The 13,932-nt window shown below is 36.4% G+C and overlaps 1 protein-coding gene across 1 annotated transcript in view; it reads left to right on the top strand.

The window, feature by feature from the left end:
• Positions 1-5,324, top strand: part of LOC117123262 — a 30,764-nt gene extending 25,440 nt beyond the window's left edge. Inside the window, exons 2-4 of the mRNA XM_033269118.1 lie at positions 2,404-2,551; positions 3,414-3,538; positions 4,029-5,324. Of these exons, the coding sequence (XP_033125009.1) occupies positions 2,404-2,551; positions 3,414-3,538; positions 4,029-4,138 (383 nt within the window). The 3' untranslated portion in view covers positions 4,139-5,324. The remainder of the gene's footprint in view (positions 1-2,403; positions 2,552-3,413; positions 3,539-4,028) is intronic.
• The last annotated feature ends 8,608 nt before the right edge of the window (positions 5,325-13,932 follow it).

Raw genomic sequence — 13,932 nt, 5'->3', positions numbered from 1 at the left:
AGTTGACTTGGAGTCAACTTTTCATAAGAATCGTTTGCAACGCAACGTATGCGAGTTCATTCAACAAAGAGTCACTAAATTGCGGTTTCCTGTCAAATAGTGGAAAATCGACGTATCACATGAAAATTCAATACGTCGGTTTCCTGTCCAAAACTGTTTTTCGACGATTTTAGTTTACGTTACGTCGATTTCACAACGCATCAGTCGTTATCGGTTTCCTGTCAAATCGCATTTTCTTACGATAAAACGACGTAATCGTAAGTAAATCTGCCTTCTTACGTCGACAGGAAACCAGGCTTAAGACATTTGATTTTATCTTGTCACTACGAATTTATTCTTCCATGTTCATGGCAACAACATGAGTTTGGCCTGGTTATAACTCTGGGCGGCGCACAGTGGGCCAAAATCAATTCAAAGTGTGCCAAAAGTCGAAAATAGGTAATGTGACAACTTCAACTTTCAAAGGTTGTTTGAGGTCGAGAACATCCTAAATTATATTAATCCACCAATAATTTCATATTTAGTGAATTTTCATAGTGTGATATAACCATGTAAACATGAAAAGGTTGTATTTTAGTCGTAATATGATAAAATTGACAGTTTTGAAAAACTCCCTATGACTTTACTTAGATGAAAGCAGTCAACTTGATACGTCTTGCAGTATTTGCCTATTGTTAACTAAATTAAATAGTAAAATAAAAAATGACATTATTGGTATATTTTTAGAATAAAGGACATTAAATATGAGCCAAAAACGCTTAAAAACATTTTTTTTCATAAAACCAACTTAAAAGTTAGAATTGCCGGCGATTTTCGTCATGCTTTTGACATCAAAATTTCTGGCAGAGCCCAAACTTTACGTTAATGCCAAGTTTAGCTGCCAATATCTGCCACCCTGCAGTTAGCAAGCGATTTAATATACCCCCCCCCCCCTACAGAAGCGCCACTTTTTAATTAAGGTATACGATAAAATCATTGCCATTGGGTGCCAAATGTAAAAACAAGTACACTCGATTTCCAGTGTCATATCTGAAGGAGTGAATTGGGGAGGGAGATCATTGGTGGATCTGGAGGGGTCAAAATTTTCCAGGGGCTAACATGATTTCACCTCTCCCCTGTTCCTTCTTAGGGTTCATTGATTCATTAAAAAACGTCAAGAGAGGGAAACCAAAATTTCAGAAGTTGAGAAAACCCGTTTCCCGACATATAGGAATCAACATGTTCCCACCACCGTCCTATTTGGGGTTCATCGGTTCATGGAAAACGAAATAGGCCTACGCATGCAACTACTCTTTTTTTTATACACACATAGGCCTTTATACTGTAATAAGAATGATAAAGTTGACATGACTGTTTTCAAGGGAGGGAAAATCTTGAACTTTAAAAAACTTAAATGTCATTAAAATACACCTCAAATGTCGGGAAATCACATTTCTCGCCATTTAGGAAACAACATTTTTCCGGAGAGGACCTCGACCCCCTTTCATTTTGAGGTCAATTATTCTAGGAATCATTTTTTTCCGACACTTTCTCTTTTGTTTTTTGTTTTTATTTATTTTTTTTAAACATTTGACTCCATCCTAAATCTGAAGCCAAATGGCCTCTGGAGATTCTTTTTTTCATTTATTTATTTAGCATCCATTCAAGTACAACAATTATTGCTCACGCAAATTATAGCGATATTAGGTAAATTCTCTGTTTGACCGTGATCTTTTGTGCTTATTTTCACTGGTGAGGGCTGACTGATGGGGTGGACGCGGACTAAGGGGGTACTGCAGGTGTCTTCTTAACACTCCACCTTCCACCCATTTCTTTGAAGAAATGTATTTTAATAATGTCACATAAAGTGTAAAATGTTCTAATTTGAATTTGCCGGTCTAGAAACCCTAATTCGTGTCATACTGAGCTCTGGCAAGTTATTCTGTCTAGATCTTAAATTTTACGTCGTCAAATAAAAAGAAAATACTTTAATGACGTCATACATATTTAAATATGCTTGCATTGAAATCTACAGGTTAGAAACCCCCTCATATGTTCTAATAACCAAGGTAATATGAATCTGCCTAGGTATTACAATGAATATTTTACTCATCTAATCAAAAAACAGTAATTTGATGACGTCATACATATTTAAAAATAGTTTAATTGAATTCAGCAGGTTTGAAAACCCCTAAAACAGTCTTAACATGAACATAATCAGTATTTTCTTATGAGTATTGACTTTTGGCACACTTTGAAACAATTCTGGCCCACTGTGCGGCGTAGCCACAACACTGATTGCTATACTGATTGTTGTTGCCATCTTAAAAATGGGTGTTTCACTTTGTATTTAAAAAAAAACCCTTTTACAGTACTTTCAAATAGGTTTTGTGCCCTTTGTTAAATCTTGTATGTCGTTTACAGGGAATGCTGACTTCTGTAAAGATGATTATGGCAACATTGAGAAGACATGTCCAGATAGTTTAAGTTTTTCAGAAACTTATTGTTGCGGGTCACCTGGCTCCTACTACTGTTGTGATTCTAATGATTATGACCAGTATAATGAAGTAGAGTAAGTTACTATTGACTAAGTACTCTATAGGGGCACTGGTTAAATAGTGTTATACTTTTACAAAATTTAAAGAGTGACAATAATGTAATCTTAATTTTATTGTATACCATAGTTCTTCAGGTATAAGCCCACCTTAGATATACAGTATAAACCCAACCCCTACATTACACCCAATTCTACATACAAGCCTTTCCTCAGGCAAAAGCCAAAAGTATGATTTGAATGAGTAGCCAAGTTGACTTTTAATTTAAACAAATATTTGATTTGAATTAGGCATGCAGTGCTGAAAAATTGCGTTTTGAATGAAAAGGGGATTCCCCAGGGCTAACATCTTGTGTGAGGAATATAAAATTATGAATTATAAGCCCACCCCCAAAAATAGATTTGTTATAAACCAAAATAATAGCAATGCACCAATTACAGCATGGTAGTGTATGAACAAAGGTATATGTAAAATTCAAAAGTATGAGAAGAAGCAATTTAACTAAGATTAATTAAGATTGGTTTTTAAGTTGCTGATTATTGATGTATTACAATAACAAATTTTATAATAAGATGTGGAAAGTTGGTGATATTGCATAAGGCAGTTGGGAAGAATTGTCACTGATAAAATCTTGGAAACCTAAAGTAACTCCAAATGCGAACAAGAGTATGATTTCAAAAAGTTACCCTTCTTCCCAGTCCACATTAATTGAATGTGAGCATGTCCTAACTTAAAAGGCATTTTTCCTTCAGGCATTTTTTCCCCAGGGAATAATGGTTCTTTAGACTTGTTTCCCACTAGTGCCCCCCAGAACTTGAGTATAATTGCATATTATTTTTTAAATTAATTTTCTTTATGTATTTACTATTTTTTTCTTAGTGCAATCAGCACTGTGATCATTATCGTCATTGTTGTTGGTACCGTTGGTGGCATCATAGCATGTTGTGTCTGCTGTTGTCTGTGTTGCGCTAGATCTCGCCCGGTGACAACATACATCACAACGCGTAAGTAAGAAAGTGGGCTAAAAGAAAGAGAATCTAACCCTGACAAAAAAAAACCCACAAAGCAAAAACAAACTGCTAACAAACTGACCTTGATTTCCAAACATCAAGGTGCTGGGCAACACAACCATTTTTAATTTTTTATTTCTTTATTTGTTATTTAGTACTTAAAATATATAGCGCCTTCTTTTAGGTTACTAAACGCTTTGTTTCCCCTGGTCATTTGGTCTACATTGTTATGTGTTGCTACCATATTGGTGCAGTAGCAGGCAACAACACCAGGTACCCATTTATACTGGGTGGAGAGAAGTAACTCAGACAATGTACCTTGCTCAAGGACACAAGTGAAGTGCACAGTGATGGATTGAAACCCCAACCTCAAGGTTGGGAAAACCAAATGGTTCACGCTGTGCCAAACCGCTTCCTTATGATACCAAAGATTACAATCTATTTTTGTAAATACTGAAGTAACATAACTCATTTTCTCTTTCAGAGCCAGCACAGGGCCAAACTCTTATTCAGCAAGAACAATATTACGCTCCCCCCGGTGGTGCTTATCCTTCCCCTGCTGGAGGCGAGAAGGCCCCAAATTACCCTGTTTAATTTTTATAATTATGAAGAAACAGGTCACTTCTCGAATCTGTTATTAATCAAGTAATGAGTTAAAATAAAAATGATTGAAAACTCAATAATTTCTGCTCTTCCATTTTTTACCATAACACGTTGTGATCGTCGTCCATACTTTGGCATTTACACACAATGTATATTCTTTTTAAGAGCTTAGATTTTTATTTTGAAAATGCATTTATAATTGTTAGCTTTCTATCGTTGGCATACAGTAGGATACTTTTGCTGTGAGTTGATATTAATGATCTGCCATACAGTATTTTAATCATATTCCAGTATTTTAAAAATATGTATTATATATTGTTATGGTTTATAATAACATTATCATTATTTTTATTGCTACAGTACATGTATTTTTTATTGTTATGGTTTTGAAAGGTAGCTTCCAATTTTCGTTTACTCTATTGGATTATCTTTGGAAGAATATGTACCTATGTATCGTAATGTTGTGTTATCGTTATTATATTATGCTAAGTATTATTGTTAATTATTTTATTATTATTACAGTATTATTATCATTGTATTAATAGTTGTTAGCTATAGTTGCTTTTTTGTTTGCATTTATAAAAAGAAATGATCATCATTTCAGATAATAATTGATAGCTTGCAATGTTTAACCATATTATAAATTCAGAAAAAAATTGGTGATAGTGAAATAGTGATTTAAGAAGAAATAAATGGGGGGGATTGACGAATGAATAATGCATTATGTTTACAATATTTTTGTTGTTTAAAATATTTTATGTTTTGGTTGAATTTTTTTTCAAGAATAATTAATGTTGACATGGGCCAGTAGTAGTAGTACCAACAGTGGTCCAACAAGCCAGACAGAGGGGGTCTGAACCAAAAGGCCAACTATAGCCATGGTTAGGGTTCTGGAATAAAATTCCTTTTTGGAGTCATTGGGTGGGGCAGAGAGGAGTTATGGCTTAGTATGGCCCAAGAAGTGCCTCTGTTGCCAAACTTCTGGTTCTGCCACTATTACAGGTGTAATGTGGCATTTCGTTGTGTAGACACACTTGTATGAGTTTGATTGTGTAATTGTTTACATAGATTTTTAGTTCAGTATTTTGCCAACCTAGTATTATAGGCTGTTCCTAACAGTTGTTTCTAATTGTTGCTTATTATAATGTTGTTTTTGCGAATAAAAGACAAAAGTGAAGCTTTTAGTTAACTAAAGTCAAAAGGGCAAAATGTGCCGTTGAACATGTTATAGAAGGGGTGCATTATATATATTTCTTAGTAAGCCTACAATATTTTAATATATATATTATACACTGATCAATTTAAGGGGTATGCTTGACACGATCATAACTGAAAATGATATACTTGCATGCAGTTGTGGCGCCAGAAGTTTGCCGACAAGGCGTCCATCGTGCCCGATGGATGGGTCTGAACCAAGGTGACAAGGCCGCGGCTGACGGCTCGGGAAGTGTTTTTATGGCTTAATTTGGTCCTAAATGTGCTTTCAGATTGGGATTGGCAATCAGAATAGTGTTATTTGGATAGGAAAATTACAATTTTTTAAAATTTTTGGTCTGATGACAGGGGGTCCAGGCCTGTCCAACAGGCATCTGCCCACCTAAACTCCCCCCCCCCCAACCCGCTGGCACCACCACTGCTAGGCCTCTCGTCGAAGAGTTTCCCTCACTAATATGCAATATTTCATTATTGAAGATTAAAATCAATTTGATGATGTTGATAGGAATGGTGATTGCTCTACCTCATACTTCATCATATATAACTTTTATTTCCATCAAATGGAGACATCACCAAAAAAGCAGCATTCTTGTGACAGGGGTGCCATTTGACAAATAACAATCTAAATGAAACAAAAGGAAGTAACTTGCATACCGAAAAAAAAAGGAAAAGAAAAGCTACCTATATTATTGGTCACGAAATGAAATCATAGCTTTAAGTATTACTTGAAAGTAAATAATATTTAACAGATTTCTTAAATATGATTGCATTTTTCGTATTTTGAAACTAGTCGGGCAAATCGTTCCAGTATCTAGCACCAGAGTAGCGAATGCTTTGCTGGAATATACTGGTCCTGTGTTTCGGAAGGTGAATGTATGATGATGACCTTGTGGTATCCTCCCAGTTGGTCGAAACCCGGTTTGCTGAATTTAACCCACTTTGCCGAAAACCCAGTTTGCCGAATCCAGTTCACTGAACACATCAAATCCCAGTTGAATTTTGTCGCAGCACGCTACTATTTTGAAATAAAACGTAATAAACAGCAATTATGTAGGCGAAATCGAATGTAAACTCAGACTTAACTATTTTGAACTAAATGTAATAACGGTAATTATTGTAAGCGAAACCGAAAGTAAACTCAGATTTGACAACCACTAAAAAAAATAGTTAAGACCATCAAAAGGGCTTCCTGTTGCTCACCACTTTAATTTACCGAGCCATACTATCAGTGATTTAGGCTTTATAATCTTGGGCACCAATTTCAAATCTACTGTAGGCATACTAAGGCTAGAGGACTGGGCGGATACCCTCAGGACATCTTCTAGATAGTAGATCTGAAATTGGTGCCCAAAATTAACTAGCCTAAATCACTGAGAGGGTCGTATACAACCAGACAATGTCATTTTTATTTAAACATAATGTACAGAATGGTTTTAGGAACGGTCATTCAACAGAGCATACGCTCCTTTTAACACCAGAGAAACTTACAAAGGGAATGGACAACAAAATGTTTGTCATTGAAGTTTTTTTAGATTTATCTAAGGCGTTTAATTCCATTTCTCATAATATATTACTTAATAAACTATTATGGCATAATATTCGTTGTCTTAAACTAGTTTGTAAACTATCTAAGCCACATAAAACAATATTTTAAAGAGATTCAACACTTGGATTGCCCCAAGGGTCATTTTAGTGCCACTGCTTTTCCTGTCAGGGACGTATCCAGGTGGGGAGCCGTGGGAGCCGCGGCTTCCCCCCTTTGTACACAGTGTTAAAATTTTAAAGCTTATTCTTGAGCCAATACAAATTCTTTCCTGGGATCACTCAAAATGAATACTTCTAAACATGTAAATATGCATCAGTAACCGTTATACGTAGGCCTAATAGAACACAGGCCTAAGCGTGATTTACAAAAATCTTAAATCCATAAATATCAGGCCAGGTTTTTTAAGATAGAAATGCGATACTGTGGTTCAATTTCGTTTTTATCCTTTTGCAAGTTTCTTTAAATGTTTGTTTAATAATACTACTACTAATAGTAATAATAATAATAATAACGATGATGATGATGACGATAGTAATAATTGATATTAATATTAATAACGATAAAAAGTGAAGAAAATTGTGCTAAATGCGAAAAAAGTTGTGATTTGTTGATCATAATATAGTATATATAGTTAAAGTTTAGTAAGCTATAATTAGGCCTAAGTCGTCCTGGATATTAAGTAGATCCCTGATAAAAGATCATGAGAAATGTGTTGGCGTTTCATTTTGACTATAATGGTAATGTGATGATGATGAATTTTACTATATAAAAGTGTCATTTTCGGCCATCTCGAGAGGTACTATTTCCTCAAATTTGTGAAATCACGTTTTTGAAGTAGGCTTATGTAAAGTACATACTCAAAGACAATGTCTTTAAGCTTTGTTTTTTATGGGATACACACATACATTAATAAGATCTCTATGGTTGTCAAAAATCGCTGATAAAAGATCATGAGAATTTTTTTTGGCGCTTCATTTAGACTAATGGTGATGTGATGATGCTTAATTTTACTAAAAGTGTCATTTTTGGCCATCTAGAGGTACTATTTCCTCAAATTTTCTCACCTCGGCTCCAACCATTGTGGGGCTGAGGTGGGTGTCGACTCACAAAATGCCCTCCCCCTCCACCTTTCAAAACAGATCTGTGCCCTTCCCTGGGTATGACATTAAACTCCATCGAGTCGGCTCCTGATGTATGTCTTTGACTGCTGTTTGTTTTTAGGATGTTATCTGGTTTCTCATGTACATTTTTCGTAATTATGACTATTCTGGATAAAGAATGTTTTGAGCAGAGGTGGATTCAAGCCCCCCTCCCCACCCTTCATTTTTTTAAGGAAAAAAAAAAGAAAAAATATATTCAAATTGAAGTGCGAGAGTATAATTTCCGGCCATCTAGAGATGCCCTAATCATAAATTTTCTTACCTCAGCCGCAACCATGGTGGGGCTGAGGTGGGTGGTTCTTCGGTCTGTGAAAGTCCCTCCCTGCTTCACCTTTCTTTCGAATTTCTGGATCTGCCACTGTTGATTTTTATTATATAATTATTTTTGCGCTTATTTATAATGCGTCTATTGCAATTTTCACTTTATCCTCTCAAACAGTCCGAAGAACGTTCAGAGTGCGCTACTTCACAGGGGGATTCGCCACCCTTGACCCCGCCGGGGTCATACGTAATTCGCATAACGGCTTCCCCCCCCCCTTTCAAAATCCTGGCTACGTCCCTGTTTCCTGTTATAAAATTAATGATTTGCCTTACATGTGTTCTTAATCAGAGGTGTTTATTTGATAGAAACCCACAATAAACGTCTATTAATAAGTCATCCGCCACCGGCCCTGATAATAACCAGTGGAATATTCATTAGAATAAACGATATATAAGCGATAACGCAAAAAATAATATTTTGGGGATTATATATAATAATAATAATAATAATAATAATAATAATAATAATAATAATAATAATAATAAAATGATAATAATATAATAATAAATAATAATAATAAATAATAATAATAAACAATAATAATAAATAATAATAATAAATAATAATAATAATAATAATACATAATAAATAATAATAGCTTTACCGCTCAGGGGTGGATTTATCAAACTTACTTTTAAAAAATCTGTCTAATCATTGTAATTATTATTAAGCCTAAGTTTTCCTGAGTTAATCTAGATCTCTATGTTTGCCGAAAATCCCTGATAAAGAGATCATGAGAAATTTGTTGACGCTTCATTTTGACTATATAATGGTGATGTCATGATTATTAATTTTACTATATAAAAGTCATTTCCGGTCATCTAGAGGTACTATTTCCTCGGTGAGGTGGTCCTGGACGCATAACTTTGAAGTATGTAAAGTAAATACATAAAAGACAATGTTTTTAAATTTTATTTTCTATGATACATCACACATTTTTCTGGGCAGGTAGCTGGGTTTGTATATTACTGGGAATTCTGACTCACGAAAGTAAACAATCACCACTAAGGTATCAACTTCAACGGTAAACAACTTTATTTCTTTTCGTAACTGGGCGAGTGCTATCGCCAGTTTTTCTCCCAAACAACTATTAGACGGCGCTATAACCCTTTCAGCGCTCTGTCCTGACTTTACACCCGCCCCCGAATTTCTTAGGGAAATTAGCGTTTAAGCAAGAAGTCTCTTTACGCGCCACAAACATATAGTGTACGCGCTTGATTGATTTTCCAACTTCTTTACGAGCTGCTACTGGTCGTCGACCAGCTTTATTTCCAACTCTTAGACGGCTGTCACTACTGGGATATATAGCAGAGATGATTCCAACAGGCCGCTGAGATCTTCATAAAACTGAGGGTCTAGCTGCCAACATAACTGTAAGATTTAGTATAATCTTAAATATTAATTAGTGCTCTTAAAGCGCCACCTATGTTTCTTGTGTAGCGCCCTCGCATACTGGAAACACAGCCAAGCTAGATGCAAGCTAGTGTAAGCATGTTTTGATTAGCTGCCCAGAAAACTGATTAAATAAGCTGAAATGATGGGTGATGTGATTCATATATTGTTTCATATACTGTAACTTTTACCGGCTGACCTGAATTTACCTATACCCGGCAAAGTAAATCGAACGAGATATTGAATAAACTTCATATCGAACTCAACCGTGGTGTATATACATTTTGTTATAACCTGTGAGTGCATTATCCCAACCTTTCTATACAATAACCACATCTGCCACTTCCACGTTTTTCAACTCCCTTGCGGCCATTTTGGCCTTTTCAGCAATGTTGGCAGAAAGGAACAAATGAATTGACGCCAAAATTGGTCTGCTAATATTTGGCTGTGGCGCCATTTCGACGTCCCTTCAGCTCTGACTCGTCTTATACGACCATTGGTAAGGCGGGATCCTGCTGCCACATCAAGAGTATATTGGGCGTCACTGGGTCAATGTCGGCTATCTCGGAGGATGCGTAGCCAAGAGGTTAGAGTTGATTATGCCCTCTACTTCCGTCAGGACAGCACGACGCACAACATCTGGCACTACACGATCTCGCAAAACTCCGTTCTGTGCACCTTTAATTGATCGTACCTCACGCTCCCAAACCCCACAAAAGTGTGGCGCACTTGTAGGGTTGAAGCAAAACTTCACATTGGATTTCGCAAGTCGACTAGTCAGCTCTGGTTCCATTGCCTTCAGTGCATTCTCGATCTCCTCGGCGCACTTGAAGTTTGTTTCACAGTCACTTATACAGAGCTCGCATGGGACTGCTTGGCGAGAGGCAAAACGTCGATACGCCATTAGAAAATGATCCGCATCAAGTGACTCCAACAACTCCAGATGAACAGCCCAAATAGTAAGGCACTTGAATACCAGTCCCCAGCGTTTTTCTTGGTTTCGTCGAACTTTTACTGCCATCGGGCCGAAAAAATCCATCCCTGTAAAATAGAATGGAGGCTTATTATCCCTTAGGCAGGTCTTTGGCAAGTCGGCCATTCTTGGAACCTGTGGTTTCTGTCGCCATCGTCTGCATTCAACACATGTGCCGAGTATACCCTTTATTGTACTGCGCACACGCAGTATCCAGAAGCGATGACGAAGGTAAGCAAAGACTTGCTCAGTCTCGGCTTTATGACTGGGATAGTGAGCGCTGCTGGTGACTAGATTAAATGTCAGAGGACACGTGTTCTACTACATCACGATGACTGCTTGCTAACTTCACTATTTAGAATCAAGCTTCTTGAAGACATTCACGTGTGCTGTTTACCAGTTCCTTAGCTTGCTCTATTGTATCTCGGCTAGCTGGTTGAGTGTCGACAGAAGTTTCCTGTTTAATAGTACCTTTAACGGTTGGGTAGCGATACTTGCGTTCATTAGCAATCTTTTATAAGGCAAACGTTGCGCAAGACGGGCTGCAGGCAGCTCCAAACGGGAATAGGCCTACCAATCATTCCATTACAAGCCAGGAATCTTTGTCGTCGTCTGCCCACCAGAGAAATTTTGAACATGCGTCGGTCTTCGGGTGCCAGTCTCACTTGGTGAAACATAGTGGTAATATAACCTGATATACCAATACGTCCTTGGCGAAAACGTAGCAGAACTTCAAAGAGTGATTGACCTAAAGTTGGACAAGCAAGGAGCTCATCGTTTAAATTCTGTCCCGCATATTCAAATGAGCAGTTGAATACCATTCTGTTCTTTCCACTGCGGTGTACAACGTGCCATTGGATGTAACATCCTGACTGCTGATCAGGATTCAATTTTTCGACCAGTCCGTCAACTCGTATACACTGAGCTGTTCTCTTTTAGTTTATTGATGTATGACTGACAGAACTCATCAACTCTGGGTTGTGGGTTATCTTCCTTTGAGTTGAGAGGGCCAGGCCTTGCACACACCTCGGGGTGCTAGTCGGAGGTCTATGTCCTGGTTTCCGTAGTAGTGGAGTCTGGAGCCTCTGCACACCCTTGATCTCAACATGTGTTTTTTCTTCCAACATTATAACTGACAACTTGTCATATCTGGAGCGCACTGCTTCTCTTTTGTTGACGTGATTCAACTGGTCTACAGCCATAAACTTTCCATCAACTTGTGTGACTGGTTATTGGGCTGTCGGTTGCCAGTTTACAACAACTGGGGCCACTTTCCTGTTTGTTGAAGACCTTGTCTGCCTTGGACCGTCCAACCGAATAGGGTCTTCACCGCGACTGGTAATGTCATATTAGAACTTTATATTTTATCCTAACAGATGCGTATTGCCTTAATATATAAATAGTATTTTACTCCAGTTAGTGAATAACAGCTCTTAGTCTATGACAAAAGATTGTTGGATTGTTGATAAATTTGCATATGCGTAAATCCGTTTACACAGTTGGTAGAACATGATAAGTATAGAGTTTTTGTTCAGTTATAAACCGACGGAATGGGGCGAGTTAGGATAGAAACTCCGACAAGGCTCGCAGTTGAACGTGGTGGGGCCCGTCTATGTTTAACCTACAGTGCGGTAGTGGACATTGTGAGTATTTGAATACTAACTGTTGTAATTAATAAAAATTGTTGTGATGTCATGCCTACGGATATTTAGATATTTAAAAATTGATTATAATGAATACTATTAAATGTTAATGCATGGATTATTGAATTATAATCTGAAAACTATTAAATGTTAATATATAGGTGCAACATTTACATAAATGTCTATGTGCGTATGTCTATATGCATATATGTATGTGTATATATGTACCGGTTTTTAACGTGGCTGGATGATTTATAAGACATTCTTGTTTTTATGCATATTTTGTTTTAATACAGTGTCACCTAACTTTCCATTTTGGGAGCTACTTGTTATTATCGTATGGAACTTTTAAGCCAATGATGGCGTAAGGTAAATCAAAGCTACCTTTACTCATCAAGAATTGGAAGCTGTTATTGAAAGCAATAAGGACGTATAGTATTGGTAGTTATTTATAGTTGCTATGGAGATATAGTGGACAAAATCATGCAGATTTTGGTAGCAATTTTTCAGAATAATTAAGTAATGTTATTTGAGAAATATATGTTATGTTAAGTATTATTATTAATTGGATGATATATGTTATATTCTATATTTGTATTGTTTGTATTGCTTAGGCCTATTGTTTGTTTCGGCACATTCGTCCAGTTCCCCCATATGTGTTGAGTTGGCCTTTTGGCCCATATACTGTTATGGGAACGACACTAATCAGAATGTCATTCATTAATCTTGGCCACTGCTAAGTGTCGTCCACCAAGGTGTCTACGTAGGTAAGCAAACTTGGTGGTTTCCGGTATCTGCAATTGAGACTGATCCATTATCTCACACCGATCTGAACGTTGTATCGTATTGTTTCACACTGTGTTCATCACAAAATTTGGGGACGTCAAGTTTTGGCAAGCTATCCCAAAGTTATGGCGAGCCGAGTTGTCATTTATTCGTAAATAGAGATATCTTAGTTTTAAATAGAGATATCTTAGTTTTTAATAGATATCTCTATTAGTAGAGATATCTCTATTAACAAAGATATCACTATTTAAAACTAAGATATCTCTATTTAAAACTAAGATATCTCTATTTAAACCTAAGATATCTCTATTAAAACTAAGATATCTCTATTTTCATCGTAAATAGGGATATCTTAGTTTTTATTTGAGATATCTTAGTTTTAAATAGAGATATCTTAGTTTTAAATAGAGATATCTTAGTTTTTAATTGAGATATTTTAGTTTTTAATAGAGATATCTCTATTAATAGATTTAATTTAAAACTAAGATATCTTTATTTAATACTAACATATCTCAATCTCAGAGATATTTCTGTTAATAAAGTAATTTTAGTTTTGTTTCCTGTTGCAATGTCTGATGGGATAGCGTATACCTTAGAATGTGGTAGGAATCTGTTTTGGCGGCAGCGGATTGATTCAAAATGTGATTAGGTTTATTATGCGCAGAGCTATGTGTGTCCAAGGACTTTGGCTATCAGTCAGGTCCTTAAAACATACTTCCACCATCCACTGTTATACTATATTTAACGA

This window comes from Anneissia japonica, unplaced genomic scaffold (genome assembly GCF_011630105.1).
Source record: "Anneissia japonica isolate Jap-2015-1 unplaced genomic scaffold, ASM1163010v1 scaffold17857_len154030_cov113, whole genome shotgun sequence".
Classification (NCBI taxonomy): Eukaryota; Metazoa; Echinodermata; class Crinoidea; order Comatulida; family Comatulidae; genus Anneissia; species Anneissia japonica.
This window is presented reverse-complemented; position numbering and strand designations above follow the sequence as displayed.